The sequence below is a fragment of the Sinohyriopsis cumingii genome, chromosome 10 (assembly GCF_028554795.1).
Source record: "Sinohyriopsis cumingii isolate HCF-2022 chromosome 10, ASM2855479v2, whole genome shotgun sequence".
Classification (NCBI taxonomy): domain Eukaryota; kingdom Metazoa; phylum Mollusca; class Bivalvia; order Unionida; family Unionidae; genus Sinohyriopsis; species Sinohyriopsis cumingii.
In genome coordinates, this window is record NC_142970.1 from 61,509,683 (window position 1) to 61,532,780 (window position 23,098).

The following is a 23,098-nucleotide window of genomic DNA, read 5'->3' on the forward strand; positions in this document are numbered from 1 at the left end:
TCTCAATAGTTAACTTATTATGTCCCGTCGCTAATTGCCTGGGGCTAAAAACGGACTGATTAGCCAATGACGGTTGCATATTTCAATTTGTATTTTCAAGCCAAGTAAAGGTATATATTGATCTTGCACGAGGATCTCAGTGGCTTTTAAGTTATGACTCACATGCCACAACTGTGTTCCCCTTACCCATCAGAGGTAGACTTAGGTACCTCATTCTAACACTCCACCCCGCATCTGATGTGTTGATAAAACCACGTTCTTTCACCTATCCTCTCCGACTGTGGCTGAATCAAAGTTCTGGAATCATTCTGTACATATGCATACAGCAATAATCATATTCCATGACCTTGAGAGTTTGTCTTCAACCCTATTGGAGGAGTTGCACGACATTAAAAACACAAAGACGATCGGACGAACGGAAGGATATAATCACCTAATTTAAGCCATTTTAAAGCATTGGCAGAAATATGGTATGATACCTGTCAGTTTCAAAAAGACGCTTTGGCAAATCCATATGTTTGCACCCAGGTGCGCATTATCAGTACGTCATATATAAATGATTTTCGCGGTTACTAATTGATTTTAATTCATTTAAAGGCTAAATGACATTTTACCTATGGTGGATAACTTTAGGTTACAATCAACTGACCTAGCAGACTTGGTCTAACTTTTGAACGGATCCAGTGACCCATTCCCTGCTGTTTAATGAGCAATGATGTTCATATTTAACGAGCAATGATGTGCACCAAAAGACGCCAGTCTTGTAACTTATAAATAAACGTCCGTTAACCAGATCAATTATATTGCAACATGATTTAACCTACCTTAGCACTTTACCGTAGTTTACAGGCTGGGTTCAGATAAAACTAACCTCTTTGTTAGAATAGCGGCGTCTATTATCAACAGAATACTAAGATGATTGCAAGAGTGTTTCTTTTGGCGATTGTAACATGCATAGGTAAGCGAAACAAGTACAAGTAACACACACACACACACACATAGAAATAAAAAAGTACACACCATAGCGGAAAGTGCTATCACTGGATCACTCAGAAAGATCCGTAATAATATTTGCGCATATTTCATGCAGTGTTTCGTTAGTGTCGTAATCTTAGTGACAAATTTCTCTGTTAACGGTTTGGTCTTGTTGTCTGGTCTATTTACAGTAAAGTGGAAGAGTTCTGCTTGCTTGATAACATCATGGTATTTTGGAGGTTTTAGTTTCAATAATCCTCCGCCTGCATTTTTGTCTTTGCCACTTTTGAGTCCTGCTAACTTCATCCAGTGAAGCTATTAAATGGATCAGGCATCACAATACATGAAAGAAGAAACAAAAGAACATGAAAATGGTAAAAACCAAAGTATGCTATAGAAGTAAATTTTCAAAATACGCTGAAAGTTTTACACTTGAAAATTCAAATTCTCCATAGCCTGGAACTGTTTCAGCAAGGTTCAGTAATTGTGAACAGATTCGTATAATAATAATAATAATAATAATAATAATAATTATTATTATTATTATTATTATTATTATTGTTGTTGTTCTTGATGATGACTATCTTCTTCTTCTTCTTCTTATTATTATAAGGGGAAAACAACATCTAATCAAATAACATATTATGCCTATATTTGTTTTATCTTTATGATTGCCACTTTTACTGGTTCCAATGTAGAACTATTAGGAAGAAGAATAATAATGTATAGCAAAAGGCCTATTTTGTAGCCTGGTTTTGGACAAATGCATGTTTACTTGAAGAGTGAAACGATACAGCTTGGTCTAATCTGGTCAATGATAGGAACTATATTTATTTATTTTTTTTATTTTTTTTATTTTTTTAACTATATTTAATGCTCCCTAATGGACCGCTCTACGACAGTGTACATATCAGACTGTAATGAAAGCCATGCGTAGGAATCTTAAAAAGACTATCTTCCCAAATCCACAGGGACAACGTTTACTCGATCCCACCTGTAGTGCTTGTTGTCTGGACTCACAGCTATAACATCATATCGCATAAACGGTAGCAAAGAAAAATTAGATGAAGAGAATTGTTTGCGAACACCATTTTAAATATATAGCAAGTAAGGACTCTAGGTTCAATGGAACTCATTGGCTTGGCATCGGAATTTAAGACTCGCCTATATGCAGAAATCCAATAGATTTGTATTTAGACCTAGGCGGCAATTACAACTCTTACATCTTTGATTATATTATTATCTAATATTTCTTTTATGTAATCATGCATCCGAACATTTAATGTGGGATCCAGGGAAATTCGCTTTTCTCTCTGGTTCGTAAATAGGTATCAATTATAATATATGTGTGTATTAATTGAATTTCTAGATATAAGTACAGTGGGAGTGCGTACCCTTAGCGAGCGTACTCTCGTGCATCTCGAACCCTTTCCATGGACCTTGTTCCTTCCTTTATGGCTGATGAGCACATGGCCTTGTGTTTAAGGGTGCGAAAGGTACCTTCGCTTGCGGTAAGGGTTTGAAGCCTGCTTGGAATGAGTTGTAACTCTCTAACCATTAAGTAGTTCGATTATTTAGTTTTCTTCACACACACACACACACACACACACACACACACACACACACACATATATATATATATATATATATATATATATATATATATATATATATATATATATATATATATATATATATATATATATATATATATATATCACAGATGTGTTGTTTCTTCCATCGACATTGGGAAATATGATACATTGCTGAAGTTTGTAGAAATTACGAGAAAAAAGAAAAAGATGCATATGTTTGGGAAGAATAACTTACTAATTTAAAGTTTATAATTATTATTTCTTGGAATGTTGCCCAAAGTTTTTGTTCAAAATATTGTTCTCAGCAAAATCTTTTAGATTTAGAGAGGGCCGAAATTGCATAATGAATACAGAGGTAATCATTCGTCCTCACAATTTACTGTTTTAATGCCGATTCACTCATTCATGTTTTGTACACAAAAAGGTCAGTCCCATAATTTAATATTTCAGTCCAAAATGCGGAAGCATCCTTTGCCACAGATGCAGAGAACCTTCGTACTATAGAGCTGTTTGATGCCACGTATGATCCCGCTGTACGACCGAATGGAACGGTCAACGTCAAGGCAGGCTTCAGCCTTTTTACCATTGATTCGTTGGTAAGTATGAATAGGATTAATTAATTACTGAAGGCGGTGGGGGGGGGGGAGGCATGTGCGCTGATCACTTTACTTTTAATACACCACGACAACTGAGATAAAGATGATAATTTCTCCTATTTCTATCCGTACGTCAATGAATCCTTCCGTCGTTTTTTTATCTGTTCGTCCGTCACACCCTTGGTTAAATTTTGCGCTTAGATTGTCTTTGTTGTTGGTTTTAACGGCACTTTTAACACATTATTGGCTTTATCATTTCAAGGAAATAGGAGTTAAATGTCCTTTCAAAATCACAGTGAAGCTACCGATCCGGGCAAGCCTGGAAGGATACCGGACCCCGGATCTTTGATTACGAGTCTGACGCACTACCCTCTGAGCTACAGCATTTCCCCTGCGCTTAGGTACCATGGTGGGGCATCTGTGTGCTGTGGACACATTTCTACCACAACTGGTATACGAATACGTCTTCCAGTTTAGTATCGTTTATCACACTGTAATTTGAGCATTCTTCACAGTAGTTCTTTTCGTAATTGAGGCAGGACGGGTACTTTGCGGTTACGAGTTAAGCATAAATATAATATAACGTGTTTTTGTCTCCTGCTTCCAGCAAATATTCAATTTGTATAAAAAGGTATGTTTGAACCGCGAATATTGTGCCTTTATATGCACACCTTGGATTTTTGTTAGAAGTAGTAAATATTCAGTTGTAAAGTCCTCAAAGATATCGCTTGTATTTTAGTTGATATCGTATTTATAGTAGATTTACAGCAAAATACATTAAATTAAAAAGCTCAAGGCCATGTTATATTTTCAATAAATAATCCTATTGTATTACTTTCTTACCGTATCTTTGCTAAAAACTGACATGTTAAACACTCTTTTTATGAAACGCACATCATTGTAAGTATATAGTTTTTATTACTATAGCACGCTTTCTTATTTGTAATGCAAACCCCACCGAACCTAGGAACATCATGTGCCTTTTGTGTAAATATACATGGTAGAATTAATTGGATACCGGTAGCCAGTTAAATAAAAATCACATAACGATGACGTATTTAATCATTTACGATGGTATATCATACCATTATTAAATAAATGCTATCAAAAGTAGGTTTAGGAACTAGTAAATATTATGCTTTTTGGTATGAATTTAGAACCAAGAATAAGGTTTTGTTGACTGATTAGGCTTACAAAGGTAAACAGTTTCGAATGAAACAGTGAGGGAGGTTGTGGAGGGAGAGGTGACAGAAAATAATGGAGCTTTTACTAGACGATATTCATACTGATGTGTGAAGACGAAATCTATCCAATTGTTTGACAGATCTAATTAATTAGTTTGTGGTTAAATCGAAATCTAAAATTAAATATCCTCAGCTCTGGATGACAATCAACTCCAGTAAATATGGAGTTAGGGGGAGAGGGCCGGATTTATCGAGATGATACATTTTCAAATGTATTCTAAGAATTTGGGCACAATCAAGAGGGCTACGGATTTATTGAATACACTACGTTTTAAAAAGTTAGATTCAGTTATCGTAACTGTATTATTTGCATAGTGAACCATTTTACGTAGAATTTGTAGGTGCTATAAAACACAAATTCAAACTCACGACCGATGTTGCTTCGTCTGTGGAAATGTCTCCCATCTGATGAATTTAAGATCGGTCAAGTATGTGACTTTTTTGTAAAACCGCGAAAATAGATACTCGTGAAATATTTCCTTTATGTTTTGTCTTCTTTAACAGTAGGAAAAACGCCAAGCTCATTCTTAGTACTTACAGTTGTAGGTAGGCGTTAATTACATTCACCAGTAGATACTATAATGGGGGTGATATGATTAATCTGTAACCTCTAGATACTATAATGGGGGTGATATGATTAATCTGTAACCTCTAGATACTATAATGGTGGTGATAGGGTTACGCTGTAACCTCTAGATACTATAATGGGGGTGATATGATTAATCTGTAACCTCTAGATACTATAATGGGGGTGATATGATTAATCTGTAACCTCTAGATAGTATAATGGTGGTGATAGGGTTACGCTGTCACCAGTCGATAGTATAATGGGGGTGATGTGGTTAATCTGTAACCTCTAGATACTATAATGGGGGTGATATGATTAATCTGTAACCTCTAGATACTATAATGGGGGTGATATGATTAATCTGTAACCTCTAGATACTATAATGGGGGTGATATGATTAATCTGTAACCTCTAGATACTATAATGGGGGTGATATGATTAGTCTGTAACCTCTAGATACTATAATGGTGGTGATAGGGTTACGCTGTCACCAGTCGATAGTATAATGGGGGTGATGTGGTTACGTTGTCACCTGTTGATAGTATAATGGTGGTGATAAGGTTACGCTGTCACCAGTAGATAGAATAATGGGGGTGATAGGGTTACGCTGTCACCAGTAGGTAGTAAATGGTGGTGACAGGGTTACGCTGTCACCAGTATATAGTATAACGGAGGTAATAGTGTTACGCTGTCACCAGTAGATAGTATAATGGGGGTGATAGGGTTACGCTGTCACCAGTAGATATTATAATGGGGGTGATTGGGTTACGTTGTCACCTGTAGATAGTATAATGGTGGTGATAGGGTTATGCTGTCACCAGTAGATAGTAACATGGTGGTGATAGGGTTACGCTGTCACCAGTTGATATTGTTACGGTGGTGATAGTGTTACGCTGTCACCTGTAGATAGTATAATGAGGGTGATGTGGTTACTCTTTCACCTGTAGATAGTATAATGGGGGTGATAGTGTTACGCTGTCACCTGTAGATAGTATAATGGGGGTGATAGGGTTACGCTGTCACCAGTAGATATTATAATGGGGGTGATAGGGTTACGCTGTCACCTGTAGATAGGATAATGGGGGTGATGTGGTTACGCTGTCACCTCTAGATAGTATAATGGGGGTGATAGGGTTACGCTGTCACCAGTAGATATTATAATGGTGGTGATAGTGTTACGCTGTCACCTGTGGATAGTATAATGGGGGTGATGTGGTTGCGCTGTCACCTGTAGATAGTATAATGAGGGTGATAGGATTACGCTGTTACCAGTAGATATTATAATGGGGAGTGATAGGGTTACGTTGTCACCAGTAGATATTATAATTGGGGTGATAGGGTTACGCTGTCACCTCTAGATAGTATAATGGAGGTGATAGGGTTACGCTGTCACATGTAGATAGTATAATGGGGGTGATAGGGTTACGCTGTCACATGTAGATAGTATAATGGGGGTGATAGAGTTAGCGATTATATGCATATACACATTGTCTTGATATTGAAGAATACTAAAATCTGTTCACATATATTATCTCTTATTTTCAGAATACCGCACAACAGTCCTTAATTGTAACAGGCTGGTTCACGCTGGTAAGATTCTTTTTATTTATCACAATCTACCGTCGATTTACTGTTTAAAAGTAAAGCACTTTTAAATTGTATGTATTTGAACGTTTTATGGGAATATTGTGATACTTTCTTATTTGTACTTCCGTGCGTGTGTCCGTCAATTCGTAACATGATCTTCGCCTGAACTGCAAAGTCCAAAAATCAGCAAAAGATTTACAGAGGTTATCCATGTCCCAGAGGGGAATATTGTCTGGACCACTCACATGGATCCCTGGTGTGTGCGGGTGATTCTATACGAAATATAAATAAGTTGTAATTACAGTGAGATCTTAAGAATGTTTTGTCTCTAAATCTGAAATAGCCTTCTCAGGAGTATATCTATTATTGGGGCCCCGGTGGGCCGGGCAGTCTAAAGCGCTCGCCTTTACCGACCACTGCAATCTCACCTCTTTTCCGCGTGGGTTCGAATCTCGGGCTTAGCCAATGTAGGTATGTGTGAAAGATTGCCAGTAACTTCCCGTGGGTTGGTGGTCCTTACCTGCGTTTTCCCGGGTTCTTTCTCCACAATTTATAATGGCCGCCAAAATATAACCTATCTTGTAGTGAGAAATGTCGTTTGACCGAAAACAACAACGTAACTGTTATTGTTATCGATATTAATCTAGGCCGTGAAATAATCGATTTTATGATAGAAAAATATCTTGATATTTCGCTGGAGTGAACGACATCATCATGATTCCCAAGCAATTAATAGACATGGATTACATTATAACCATAAAATTCGTAGTTATTCTTAGACACATAAGTAGTCGAGTGGTAACGGCCACCTCGCTTTAAGGACAAATCAAGTTCAGATCCAGCAAGTCGAGACTTTTTCTTCTTTTTTCATGTGTTATGTTACTTTGAACTGGGAAGGAGAATTAGGTTACTGTTTATATGTTTTGTGCGAATAATCAGGTAATCGCCTACATAGAAGATATTGATTCAGATTTTCAGAAACGTTGATGATGTAATATGACAGTAAATTTCGCACTATGAAATGAAACGATCTCGTCAATAACGCAAGGTCTATCCAGTTTTGAAAGTCATTCAAGAGAAAAAGATCGTAGAAATTGTAACTTAATTTAAGTTTGCTACAGTTATCAAAGTTTTTCGCAAGTTGTCATTTTATGACCAGATTAAAAAAAGTTGTATTAGCGATGCTATTCTACCAAACAGAGTTAACCCAGTGTAATGATTGGGTTACTAACTATTTACCCATTCTCGGTATATGTTTCGTTGACTATCATTTTCTATTACCGCTATGCTGTTGAAGTGGCTCTACTTTGTATATTCGTTTTATTCTCAAACTGGTGGCAGAAGTGGTAATTAAATCTTCTTACATCAATATCTCTCCCAGAGTCCACAGCGATACGATATATCTATCCAATACGAGGTGTTAAATGAAAAAAATATTAAACTATTGATCACGTAATTAAGAATTGTTTGGAAAACGTGCATTGGACACTTGGGAAGATCTTTAATTTACCTCATAATTTTTTTCTCTCCGTGTATTACAGAAATGGAATGACGGTAGATTGACATGGCTGCCGTCTTCTTATGGTAACATTCAAGAGATGCACGTTGGGCCGAATGAAGTTTGGAAACCTGAAGTCATTATCGATAACTCGTATGTTATTACAGCTATTACGAAAGTGGTGCTCATTCATTGATTCTTACCCAAGTACTTTACTGACTTTTCTTTTGAAAGATACTACAGAAAAAACTTCTTCTTTATATAGTCTTTTTTGAGCCTAAATGATATAAAAGGTTTGGAATTAAGTCTGTTTATATATTCAAAGAATACAAATCATATGGCGAATAACATCCTTTCAAGTGCACTGGATCCAGCAAGCGATCACGTTTGTCAGGGATTGATTAAGATAAATGTAATAAACTGACTACGAACAGTGCGTTTAGGCTAGTTAGATACTAGTTTTGCACTGTTCGTAGTCATTTATTACACACACACACACACACACACACACACACACATATATATATCCCTTCCTTACACTATACTTACCAAGACATATTATAGACACATAGACACATTAATTAAAGGACGATAGCTGAAGAAGTCCCCGAAATGGCGGATATCTCGTCAACGCAACTTCTGCCTTGCGATTTAAACGTGACTGATTTCTTGTTCCATTCAAATGGTTTTCAATCAGCGATGACTTTCCCAGTTAGACACAGTGCCTTAGAACAAATAACACGCACGAAAAATCGTACGTTATAGACTGTCGTCCGGTGTCAGCATTTCAATTCCGTTGTCGAGATCTTAATCCTCAAATCAGAACAGAGAGATCTGATTTTAAAGGAAATGGTTTGTGTTTTAATTCTTAAGGATAAACTACTTCAAAATAAAATTGCTTTAATTAAATAACTATTTAGACGATGAACCCAGTGGTATATATCCTTATCATTGAATGCATTTTGATGATGTCGTTGGCGATACATTGTAGTGCGGTAGCTCTTTGGTAGGCTTGCTGGACTCTTGCTCAGGAGTACCGGTTCGTTTTCCAACGCGTGTTGGGTCGGTTGCAGTGTTCGCTTCTTAGGAAATACATTTTGTTCTCATTGCACATGGAAAATTGCCGAAAGCACTAGACAAAATAAATAAACCTCAATAGAACCAGAAATATTGCTGATGCGTACGAATACTTTTCGTAGCTTTAAACTAGGACAATGCACTTGGTCTGAAGTGCAGAGGCGTCTTATGCTTGTGACAAGAATTCAAGCAATTCGTGGATGACTTGGTGACCTTGTGTCAAGTAAATTGTCAACACGACTCTGTTTGTCTTCATAATAACACACTGAAACAACAATTAATGGGTTAATAGGTTGTCTGGTTACAACAGTGAAGCACGTGTCAGATTTATCGACAACATCGCCCATTGTACATTCTTTTCGCTCCATTTACCTTGGTCGTCATTTACATACTTGAAGAGAATCTTTGAAAATGATTTCCTGTTGATTTATTCTATTTTTATATTATATTTTGTTTTGTAAATATTTATTTCAACAATGGCATTACATGTATGATTACAATCGCAATGAACTACGTTGCAGAGTGTTTTAGTAGTATTTAAGTCAACGTATAATTTACATGTTTACTCTGCTTAGGAGCCAGTGGTTACACTCAAACACTATCACTGGGCATTTACAGTGGTTACAGTCAAACACTATCACTGGAAATTTACAGTGGTTGCCGGGAAACACCATACCATTTCAAAGGGAATTTACTGGGGTAGAAAGGGAAACTCAGCAAAGTCTGGGAGACATTAGGCGGTTGATTATGTCATTGATTTATCTCTTCCTGAATTCGATGTTATTATTCGGTCATTCTCGTTATTCACCCTATCGCATCCCCCAAAAAACTCTTATGAGACAGGCATAGAGTTTATTGTAATTTAGTTAGTTTCAAATATTTTATTCACAGAAGGGAACACAAATATAAATGTCAAATGGACAGACAAGCGTTGCGTTTGTGACATATCATTGATATCAGATTGATTGCAAATAGACGTATACGTGGAACCAGCTTGTCAGCAAACAGACGCATAAGCGATATCAGATTGTCTGCATTAAGGCTTCTAAGTGATAACAGATTGTCACCAGATAGACTTATAAGTCATAACATATTGTCCTCAGTTATTCGTGATTGTCTTCAAATAGAGAAATCAGTGATATCAGATTGTCTACAAAGACATGTACGTGATACCAGATTGTCTGCACATAGACATTAAAGTGATACCAGATTGTCTGCAAATAGACATATAAGTGATAACAGATTGTCTGCCAATAGACATACAAGTGATACCAGATGGTCTGCAAACAGATATACAAGTGATACCAGATTGTCTGGATAAAGACTTATAAGTGTCAACAGATTGTCACAAAATAGACCTATAAGTGCTATCAGATTGTCCTCAGTTATACCTGATTGTCTGCAAATAGAGAAATAAGTGATATCAGATTGTCTACAAATATACATGTACGTGATACTAGATTGTCTGCAAATAGAGATACAAGTGATACCAGATTGTCTGCAAATAGACATACACGTGATACCAGATTGTGTGCCAATATACACAAGTGATACAAGATTGTCTGCAAACAGACATACAGATGATAAAGATTGTCTGCATATATACTTATATGTGATAACAGATTGTCACCAGATAGACTTATAAGTGATATCAGATTGTCCTCAGTTATACCTGATTGTCTGCAGATAGACAAATAAGTGATATCAGATTGTCACCAAATAGACCTAAATGTGATATCAGAGTGTCCTCAGTTATTGCAAATAGACGTATACGTGGAACCAGATTGTCAGCAAACAGACTCATAAGCGATACCATATTATCTGCATATAGACTTATAAGCGATAACAGATTGTCACCAGATAGACTTATATGTGATAACAGATTGTCACCAGATAAACCTATAAGTGATAACAGATTGTCACGAAATACACCTATATGTGATATCAGATTGTCCTCAGTTCTACCTGATTGTCTGCAAATAGACAAATACGTGATATCTGATTGTCACCAAATAGACCTAAATGTGATATCAGATTGTCCTCAGTTATTGGAAATAGACGTATATGTTGAACCAGATTGTCAGCAGACTCATAAGCCATACGATATGGTCTGCTTAGAGACTTATAAGTGGTAACAGATTGTCACCAGATAGACCTATAAGTAATAACAGATTTTCACCAGATAGACCTATACGTGATAAGATATTGTCACCAATTAGACCTATAAGTGATATAAGATTGTCCTCAGTTATACCTGACTGTCTGCAAATAGACATACAAGTGATTCAAGACTGTCTGCAAATAGACATACAAGTGATACCAGGCTGTATGCAGATAGACATGTACATGATGCCAGATTGTCTGCAAACAGATATACAAGTGATACCAGATTGTCTGCATATAGACTTATAAGTGTCAACAGATTGTCACCAAATAGACATGTAAGTTGTATCAGATTGTCCTCAGTTATACCTAATTGTCTGCAAATAGAGAAATAAGTGCTATCTGATTGTCTTCAAATATACATGTACGTAATAGGAGATTGTCTGCAAATAGACATTCACTTGATACCAGACTGTCTGCATAGAGGCTATATGTGATAACAGATTGTCACCAGATAGACTTATAAGTGATAACAGATTGTCACCAGATAAACCTATAAGTGATAACATATTGTCACCAAATAGACCTATAAGTTCTATCATATTGTCCTCAGGTATTACTGATTGTCTGCAGATAGACAAATAAGTGATATCAGATTGTCACCAAATAGACCTAAAGGTGATATCAGATTGTCCTCAGTAATTGCAAATAGACATATTCGTGGAACCAGATTGTCAGCAAACAGACTCATAAGCGAAACCATATTGTCTGCATATAGACTTATACGTGATAACATATTGTCATCAGATAGACTTATACGTGATAACATATTGTCACCAGATAGACCTATACGTGATATCAGATTATCCTCAGTATTACCTGATTGTCTGCAAATAGACATACAAGTGATACAAGACAGTCTTGAAATAGACATACAAGTGATACAAGACTGTCAGAAATAGTCATACAAGTGATACCAGGCTGTATGCAAATATACATGTACATGATACCAGATTGTCCGCAAATAGACATACAAGTGATACCAGATTGTCTGCAAAGAGACATACAAGTGATACCAGACTCTCTGCAAATGGACATGTACGTGTTACCAAATTGTCTGGAAATATACATACAATTGATACCAGATTGTCTGCAAATAGACATACAAGTGATACCCGATTGTCTGCATTCAGACATACAAGTGATACCAGATTATCAACAATTAGAGGTATAAGTGATACCAGATTGTCAGAAGATAGACTTATAAGTGATAGCAGATTGTCAGCAATATCATTAATATAATATCTGACAATTCGTGTAACTTTTCAAGCTAGCCTGAAGCTTTCGTCCTCACACTAAGGACGTCATCAGCTGACGTATTTAATCTCTACTGACTGTTAAATGAGTTTAAATCAGTCTGCTGATGAAGTCCTTAGCGTGAGGATGAAAGCTTCATGTTAGCTTTCTCTATTGTTTGTGTATGCAGTTGAAAAGTTAAAAACGTTGTCAAATATGAATATTACTACAAGGTTGAGCTTTCACCAAATTATCATTAACATAAACTGACAGGGTCCTTGAACAGAACCATGTAGTACGCCTGAGTGAGATTCCAAGTTGAAGACAAGGCATATCAAACTATAACCCTTAGGTTAGCTATACATTCTTTTACCCACGCGCATGCAACTAACTCAATGTTTTTGACTGGGTCAGACGTTTCTATTTGGCAATATTTCAACCTTTTCATTTCTATGAAGGACGTTATCCGGTTTTAAAAATATCACCTCTTTCTTGACTGTTAAAGGTTGGCGGACATAGGAGTTATCAATGACGACAATCTGCAACTCATTGTGACATCCACCGGAAACGTTGTATGGGAACCACCGGGTCTATACACTACACACTGTGAGATAGACGTCACCTACTATCCATTTGACAGGCAACGGTGTGTAATTGAACTGACGTCATGGAGTATGACCAAAGACCAGCTAGAACTGGACCATCTTTCCTCTACTATTGATACCGAAGACTACAGGTAGATAAATGAGACCTTACCATAGTGTTTTATAGATAAGAAAGATATGAAATTAATGGCGAAACGAGTTTTAAATCAACATGAATTATTATGAACGATTGTTTAACACATTGTAGCATTATTTGATAGATGGTATTAATTTCTTTGCATTTGGACATATTTGTTGAGGTTTCTGATGTCTAATTCTCTAATTTTTTAGTACAAAAGTGTCAACCTAACTAAAATTAGAGCAGAGATTACCTCCCAGTGATATATGTGCGGAAATGACGTAGCTGTGTAAATAAAATAACTACACTATTTTGTGAAATGTGAAACAATTAGTTTCAGGGTAAATTACTGAATGTGTACACGGTTAATAAAACTCTCCTGTGTTAGAATGTAAATTTAAAAACAAAGTGAAAATATGATTTTAATGTTCAATGTTTGTTACGCCTAATGGTGAGAGAAAGGTATCTTTTTGTACCTATATTTAGCAGAATTGCTTTTTCGTGTTTCCCGGATATTATTGCAAAATAATTCCTGTTTCATTTGATGCCTGAATCTAAGTCTGTCATCAACAATGAAAAAGATTTGGGATCATTTGGTCATTAGTAATAATCTTCAAGATAAATTAATAAAACTGAGAAATCATTATGTTGTGTTTGTAAATGAAAAGGATGGCGATCTATATATATATATATATATATATATATATATATATATATATATATATATATATATATATATATATATATATATATATATATATATATGATTACAATTTGAACCAGCAACAAAAACAAATCTCGTGCGATTAATGTAAAGGATTTAATGAACAATAACTGTAAAATAAGAATATAAGAGTTAATTTTTGAATTTGCCTTGAATTTAAAGCTTGTTTAGCTATTCACAGCTTAAAAGAAGCACTGAAAGATTTCATCTTCCGGCAGTAGACTTTGCTTAGTTCAGGTTTCTTTCAACCTCTGATTTATTTAATTCAGGAACAATGGAGAAATCTAATATCATGATTTTATATTATTTTTATTTTATATTAAAAATATGAACCATATCCTGAGAATAGGAGTTAAACTTTGTAAAAGGACTTCTATAGACCAAGAATTCATTTTTAAAGGGAACATATTTCTTGTACGTCCAGTTAGAAAAGATCCGCCATCGAGGATAGTTGCTTTTAAAATGGTGATGATTGGGTGGTTGACCTCGGTAACTATCGTAGACATTAATTGATAGGTAAGGCATGACACCTTATTGGCAATCTGTCAGTTATCTGTATGAAAGAGATATTACGATTATAACTTCCTACGCAAAGATATGAACCAATCTGTGTAACAAAATGTGTTAAAAATATGCTACAATCACTAATTTGGGGACGACTGGACCAACGATGAATGTACATTAGATTGAATGGGCCATGTGTAAGCACTTATTACCTTGTTGTTATCTACACAGGAAACTATCCAACTGAGTGACAATCACGCAATTATCGTAAGCATACCTATAGGCAAATCAGTCTACCGTAAATACTCTTCCTTCCACAAAAGCCTCATTTAGCCGGACTAATCTACCTAAGAACACAGCTTGCCGATGTCGATAAATTCAACCTGGTGGTCAGATACATTCAGTATATCTTCACACATATCAATTCAAAATAATATATGTATTCTCTTCCCATATATCAAATCAATCTATCGCTTATATTAACACTTTCATGTGAACATAATGTTCTTCATACACGTATCCCCAACAACACAACTGCTTTAACGGGTAGATACAATAGTCCATGAAATGGGTTATGTCTTTCTGGAAGATATTACTGCGTTCTTTTCAACTTCTTTATATAAACAGATAACTCAGCTTCACTTGTCTGGCCAATCACAGCTCATATATACATATATTGCTACCCTTTCTAGACCAAAACAACAGCTTAAACATTGACCTTGAAACCAAAATCGTTAAGTATGTTGAAAGCGATAATGTATTTAAATGAATCTGGTACGTCCTTAATGGACATCATGAAGAAAAGGGACCCTGAAGCAGGCCCTTCAGGAATGCAACCGACATATTTCTGTTTTTAAAAAAAAATATTTGATCAGGAAGTAAATGGGTTCTTTCTAATCGGAATAATATAGTGACTTGATGTTTTTCTATTGAATAATATAGTCACTTGATGTTTTCTATTGAATAATATAGTGACTTGATGTTTTTCTATCGCTTCTACGACAAAAAAATCAAAGGTTATACTAAAAACTGAACAAATTACTATCCTACATTTTATAATAATTTATTATAATAATTCGCTTTCTGTCTTAAGGTTCCTTTTTTCCTCATTCATGCGTGCTAATATATAGGACACATCTATTTTGTAGATTAGGGATTCGTTATATCTAGTTGTATACGAAGCGATACGACAAACGACATATTTTTTCTTCTTAGGTGAATCTCAGATAAAAATCATTATGATGAGGTATCGACTGATCCAATCTTTGACTCTTAAGAGAATCTTTTTTATAAAACAAATTTGAAATATTGTTTATTTTATATAATATGTATTGAAAAAGTATTATGTATTTTATTTGTTTTATTGAAAGTCTTGTTCTAGACCAATTACTTGCGGCTTTTGACTGCTTAGTTCCGTTGTAGTAATTAGTTAGATAATGTTATCACATTCGCATCATGTTTATTTACCAGATTTGTCTCGTATACGTGATCAATTCATGTATATGTTCACATAGATGTTAACGTCTACAATATATCAGCCAGAATGTGACTTTCTGAATGTTGGAAATTTGAACTTGCATATTTGAAGATTTCTTTATTCCCAGGACTAATGGAGAATGGATCATTGTCAGCACAAGCCTAAAGGACGAAGATCTGCAAAATACAAGACCTGACGGATTAGTTGAGACCAACTGTCAGCTAGATTTCATATTTATCCTAGAGCGTCGACCAGCCTTCTACGCCATCAATTATATGCTACCCATAATTCTCTCATCCTTCCTGTCATGCGTAGTGTTCCTTGTACCGATACACGCCGGAGAGAAGGTGTCCTATATTCTGACATTGATCTTGGCTATAGCCGTGCTTCTCACCTTGATTGCCGATTCATTGCCACATACGTCATTGACAGCGTCTGTCCTAGGTAAATGTTACTTAAAATCACACATTGATAGAGTTAGAGAGATAGGTAGGACACAAGTTGATTGCATTCAAAACCTGTAGTATTACGTATGTTCTGCTCAGACAATTATCACCGAAATACTAAGCTAAATGCACAATAAATAACTTAACCACTGGAGCGTGATAGGTAGAGACTGTGACCTAGTTTCGCCTGTGATTTACAGTAATCTACACGATAAATCCTGTCATTTCATGTCACAAATTTCTTTTCTCCTCAACTGCTTTTGAAGAGCTTCATGGGTTGAAAACCACATTTAGTATGAAGCCTAACTTTAAGGATAACATCGGAAAGATATATTTTCAGCCAAATTTCGTAGTGAGCTTTATATTCTGAAGACATAGGACAACTTTGATTTTCTCCTTTTCTCGTACATTTTATCGAGTTATGGTCTTGGATGGCATAGAACGTTGCTTATTAAGTGACTCATTTTAGCGAGACCACCTGTGTGTGGCAGACAGGCGCATTTGTAGTTACAACATGCAATGATGATTGTATCCTGTACATATGAACTAATGTCAATATATATATATATATATATATATATATATATATATATATATATATATATATATATATATATATATATATATATATATTCAAGCTGCCATAATTGATGATGTCTGGATTGCATTAAGTTATAAAACTTCATTTTAAAACCCCACACACTTCAGGCAGAATTAAAGACCACTGATTAGCGAACTGTTTCTAGTTCTTATAATCCTTTCCAATGCGTGTCTTTTAGAGTTTTTAGAGTTTTCGTACTTCTGCATGGCTCTATATTTTACCGAATGGGGTGGGGGTGCGGGGGTGGGGGGGTGGGGTGGAGGGTCCGTGGCTGTCAGCCCCATGTAAATTTCGGTCTGGTTTGATAAGTGTTAACATTTAAACAACACTTGGAACACAGTATTGTTCTGGGTTTTAGAGTAGACTGACGTCAGGTTAATGTGTTCATTTTATTGAACATAAGGTAGTATGAAAAATTATGCTGTCATAGGTATGATATTGATTTACCTGGGGTTCGGTCTTGAAACCGAATGTGTATATCGGATGTACATTTGTTAAACAGACTTAAATACTTAACAATGTTTATTTGCTTGATTATTGTCATAGTGTTTGTTGTGGTAAATCTCGTTGCTATGTGTCTTTTTATGTGTTACCTAATATTGTAAATTATTTGTAGTTTTTAAAGATTAGGCTCCGTACTAAGTTCACGTTATTATTATTATTATTATTATTATTATCATTTGTCGAAACGTTTTTTTAGCTAAAAGATGAAAAAAGACGGAGAAAAATACGTTTTGCTTTAATTGTCAGGTATCTATCTGGCCACTACAATGTTCCTCAGCGTCCTATCTGCAGTCATAACTGTACTTCTGCTCGGAATCTTTCACAATAAGGAGAAGGTTGATACAACATCAAAATTCTACAAACTGACCATGTTGATCTCTAATATTATCTGCCGAGACGGACGTAAGAGACGATCCCAAAAAGGGAACAGTACCACCGGAAATAAAGTTGTCCCGAGTGGAGCGTTTCCGTCTATGAAAATGAATCTAATACTGGAAGACGTTGAGGATGTAGATAAGCAAGCTGCTGAGACGTCCGTTACTTTTGACGAAAGAAAGAAAGTGTACACGTGGGAGGAGATTGCTAATATATGGGACCTGTTTTGCTTTCGAGCAGTCTTTACCCTGACGCTTGTTTGCACATTTACATTTTTGGTAACAATGGCCCTTGGGGACAAAAACCAATACGTCTGAATTTGTGCCAATTGAAACAAACTTTAATCAACACGATTTTATTTCATTTTCGAAACATATTAAAAGTTCCGAAGGCCGACGTTCAACGACGGAAATGCTGTTGTCATGACCTTGTTCGTCTTTGTCCCTTTTCAGTGTTTGTCAGCAAGTTCCTTTATACGTTTGCTCACGGAAACTAACTTTTTATTTATCTTTTATTCATTCGCTTGTGTGACTGAACATCAAATTTAGTTTCTAGACTGTCAGTAATAACAACGAGCTGTACGGATGAAAAGGTATCTCGCTACGGTTGTAAAACATATAATGAACGTTATCCCATTCATTTAGGTGTGTTCCCTTCTTGTTTATAACAGTAAGCCAACATTAAAGTTAGACTAAAGATTTTCGTCAGTTGATGCATCAATGTCAAAGCCATCAAATCTAATATTCTAGATTATCCATAATTCAACATACTGGCTATATCAGGCTAGATTATCGTTTGATTTGTACGAATTTTGTGGTTAATTTTTGCCGTTACATTTTCCCACGTCTTTTAGTACACAAGTTATAAATATTGTTAGGTGAAAATCTTGAGAATAACTGTTAACATGTTATTTGCCCTAAACACTTAGTCCAACAACAAAAATATAAGGCAGTTTAGATCGATTTTATTTTTCAGCAAAGTCAAAGACCTGTTTTCCCGTCAATGATGCACTTATGATTCGGGTTCAATCTATTCTTTTATTTTGGCTTCATCACTATGTTTTAACCGACAAAGGTAGCTGGATTATATAACGTGATAACAATTGCAAATTGCAAATTGAAGACAACAATGATTTTATTTGAACCCAGTGTGATTGTTTGTGTGTGTATGTGTGTTTTTGTGATCACCAATTACCTGTGATAAAATGAAATAAAGTTTCCAGAACTAGTGTTGCATTGTTTTGTCTCTTTTATCCAATATACTGAGTTTGACAACAAACTAATATATAACTATTTAAACTCTCCCAAATTAGAAGTGCATGCTTAAATGTATATCGTTGAATTCTAACATATAAAATTTTAATCATCATCACTGAATTCATCTTGCAAGGATCTTCTCGCAACGAACAATATAGGCTTAACACTATGCAATTGATCAAACACATCAAAGTGTTGTCATGAAATGAAGCGTGTTCGATTGTTCGTTAACTCACCTGAATGTGATAAATAAAAATTAAAAATATGTTGATCACTTTATCTGGTACACCAAAAACTGAGCGGAAGAACGTGCACAATTGATATGTGAATAATTGCGATATCGCATCAGTTTAGAAACACTGAATTTTTCAATGCATTCCAATGTCTTTCTTTCCGTTAAAGAAACAACATTTAAATATGCTAAGAACCGTTTAACATTTGATTGTTGTGGAGATTACACATGCTAGTTATCTACCACATTAATGTATTCTCCGAATGAAAGTTTAAAAGCTTAAAATTTAGGAATATTGATGAGAACGCTGAATTTTATGTTTATCTTACTTTTAATTTTTAGATGATATATGCAAAAGTCACATATAGAAGAGTCCCGAATATTTCCCCCAAAACCACAAAACTACCTATCCTCACACCCCACCCGTCTACCGTGATATATTTCTGAAACTTTTGTTTCTTTAGACGTATTCATAATTGTCTTTTTATTTAAAGATAGTCCATCTCCGAATTGCAGGAGCTAGGTTGCCATAGCACAGCAAGGATGTCGTCTTCTTAAGCCCGCAGTTATTGGATAATCTTCATGGAAAAAGGTTTCTTTGTTACATTTTGTGCCCACCTTTCAAGTACATGCAATCGCTGTACCACAGACATAATGTTAGACTTATAACTGCTATAAGGGCACCTTACCTTGTCTGTCAGGGCTACACCGCAATAAATTAGGTTGATAGATACAGTGAAGTTCCATTATGTCAAATTGTAAACGACCAAGGAAAGACTGATGATAGAAAATATGCAGTCCTCTTGAGAAAGAAATGTACAAGTCGTGAATCAATCCTAACTCAGCACCATTCAAACATTTGATGAATCCTGCACGTGCTAGATCTATTAAAAACGAGTATGAATGGTAATTAACATCTTTTTCTTTAAATCGCATTTATCTGCGAACCTTGCCTCATTATTCCGGTTAAAAGTTTTAGGAAATTTACTGCCAACGTAGCATTTGTTTCCCTTGACAAAAGAAGGTTAAATAAACAAGCAAGAAACGTGCCTGTATCGGTGTCAAAGAATATCAGTGTTACTGGATAACGCACGAAGACTTTCCACGCTATCCTGCACATCCTGCTGAGCCTGACTATGTTCAATGGATTTAAGGGGCTTCTATACCTACGAAACCGACATCATTCGATCGCTGTTTCCGTTATCTCAAGGGAAACTTTCAGTTGGACACAAATTTTAGCTGTTATATGACGTCATTCATTAGTCATCAAGTTTGCGTTCCATCCCTTGGACTAGGAATGAGATAAACCATTTTTACTTATCATTATAAATATCAAGTTCCATGTGAAGAACATTTGCCTACTTTATTTGTGCCAAATGGTCACTCCGTTTTCTATCTAGATTAGTGTAATTACGTTCCACTTGCAAAAGTTAGGTATTTTAAAAGGTGATGCTCCAGGAACTACTGTATCAGATTAACTCGAGAGTACAGAGGGCCAGTACAAAACCTCAGCGAAACTAAACGTGATATTCTAATCAGAAAATATTTTAATAATCACTATCGATTAGCAATCCCGTTTTAAGTCAAAACCAATGCACAACGTTTGTTTCGGCGTAAATTTTTAAAGAACTCAGAACTATAATATTTAGAAAATTTTGATGTTAATAACTGAAGTTACTAGTTGTGAATCTTAATAACTTACTAGTTGTGAATCTTAATAACTTACTAGTTGTGAACCTTAATACCACATGCCATATATACACGCTTTTTAAATCGAGCCCAACTACAAACTGCTTAAGTCCAAGATCTGCAGTTATCTGGATCTAAGGAGTTTTTCTTTCTCCGGGTGATCAATATAACAAACAGTATAAACCCTGGTTACGTATGTGACGGCAGATACGTGTCTATATTGTTTGCAGTAGGACCAGACTTGCAATGGTGTATATACGGTGCTTGAAAGATTTTGAGAAAGTGATTTTGTCGTATAAAGCCTTCAGTAGGAAATTAGTCGCTAAAACTTAGAAAATTCAAAAGCAATTTTTTTTTCCTCACAAATTGTCAGGTCACAAGGCAAGGTCGAGATCATGTCTATACTCTGAATTACATAAACTCAGTTTCCGAGGTATGTTTGCTAGCGTGAACAAATAAGCCGTTCAAAAGATTTGTTCTTTCAGCAAATTACCACAGGAATTTAAGAAAAGGCAAATTGCAACCTTTAATTCCAGTTTAATGTCTATGGCGTCGCCCATGCTGGTCATGATATGGTCTATTTTAGTGTCTGTACATTAAGTTCTACGTCGTGTGCCTTAACTCCTTCAGCACTTCGACTTACAACTGCGTTATTGGGTTTCATGTATACAGGCCTACGGTGTTTTTCCCTCTTTGTTCTAATTTGCCCTATATCGCCCCCATTCACTACTTGCGTTATTGGGTTTCATTTGTACAGGCCCATGGTGTTTTTCCTTCTTTGTTCTCATTTGCATTATATCGCCCCCATTCACTACTTGCGTTATTGGGTTTCATGTTAACAACATGAGTTTGATATAGATAGCTGCACTCGTCTTGCATGTTTTTTCACTTGCTTTCACAAAAATGTGAAAGTTTATTTAGTACGGCCTCATTTACGCTTCCTATCATGCATATTGTGATACGTACGTTATTGTTCAAGCTTGCCGTACAATTAAAACGTCATGCAAGTTATGAACGGTACACAGTACGCAACAAAGAATAAAAATAAAATGAAAATATTTCTGTTTTGTCACATCGCCTTGGGTTAGCTATCCAGTCTTGGTCGATTCCACACGTAATTTTCCGACTCAATGAAATGTTTACATGATTATGTATTTATGTTCCTTCTACGAATGGAGAAAGAGCAAATATTGTTATCCTTTATTGCCCACATATGCATTTGTCTGTCCGTCCCTACGTCTATATATAAGTTCGTCCCATGTTTGTAAAGTTGAACATTCTGTGAATGCGTACCACAATATACTTTTGACCGTTTTAATGTCGAGGGGTGGATGGGGAAGGTGAGGTTGGTTTTTTTTCTTTCTTTCAAAGGGGAATATACTTTTCTTTAACGTCAGTATATCTTTTCTGTAAAAAAATAATATAATGTACATCATATATTTTTCTATAAATCAGAGAAAGAATATGTTTCCATGCTATCCGGGCCCCACCACACAGACAATTAAATTTTTGGCCCCAACTACAACCTAGCTAATATTTTGAATTTAGGTCATATATTTTAGCCTTTTTGATTCCACATCTGACTTCCATATTTTATATAGATGCGTCTTGCTGAGTACAAGACCATTCCACCAGCTGTACGAGACTGTGACGTAGTCCGGTAAATCAGAACCAACCCCAAACTTTTGCTTACAAATGATGGTAGATTGGAGAGATGATGTCACCTGTTCATTAAAATGTGCAGTTTTGCTGCAAACGAATCTGTCCCAACACGCCAGCGCAAGGTTTACACACTTACCGGTATTAGGTTACACCGTGTGCAGTGATGAAATTAAAAATGGCCACATGACACAGGACTGTGCCATTGCAAATGGGTTTACAAGTCGTTATATATAAGATTTGATCCGGGAATAATCTGTACATGTCGCAAAAAGGAACCTTCAACCGATGATAACCCAAGAGACGCTAGAAATATCGCTACTGTCTAAAGCGTACACCGATATGTAGCGGACATATCTTTGTGCAGAC

At 35.8% G+C, this 23,098-nt stretch overlaps 1 protein-coding gene across 1 annotated transcript; it reads left to right on the plus strand.

Annotated features, from left to right (window-relative positions):
- The first annotated feature begins 153 nt into the window (after nt 1-153).
- LOC149790233 (neuronal acetylcholine receptor subunit alpha-2-like) lies at nt 154-19,017 on the plus strand. The gene is made up of 7 exons (XM_089973182.1): nt 154-205; nt 3,021-3,166; nt 6,524-6,568; nt 8,107-8,216; nt 13,045-13,275; nt 16,095-16,411; nt 17,765-19,017. The coding sequence occupies exons 1-7, from the start codon at nt 154-156 to the stop codon at nt 18,208-18,210; spliced, it is 1,347 nt and encodes a 448-aa protein (XP_089829308.1). The 3' UTR covers nt 18,211-19,017.
- Nucleotides 19,018-23,098: the final 4,081 nt, after the last annotated feature.

Bases quoted from the DNA above. Each gene is read 5' to 3' on its own strand.
- LOC149790233 (XM_089973182.1), top strand. From the start codon at position 154: ATGACTCACATGCCACAACTGTGTTCCCCTTACCCATCAGAGGTAGAC. The intron at 6,569-8,106 runs GTAAGATTCTTT...CGTGTATTACAG, and splicing joins TAACAGGCTGGTTCACGCTG to AAATGGAATGACGGTAGATT. The intron at 16,412-17,764 runs GTAAATGTTACT...TTTAATTGTCAG, and splicing joins ATTGACAGCGTCTGTCCTAG to GTATCTATCTGGCCACTACA.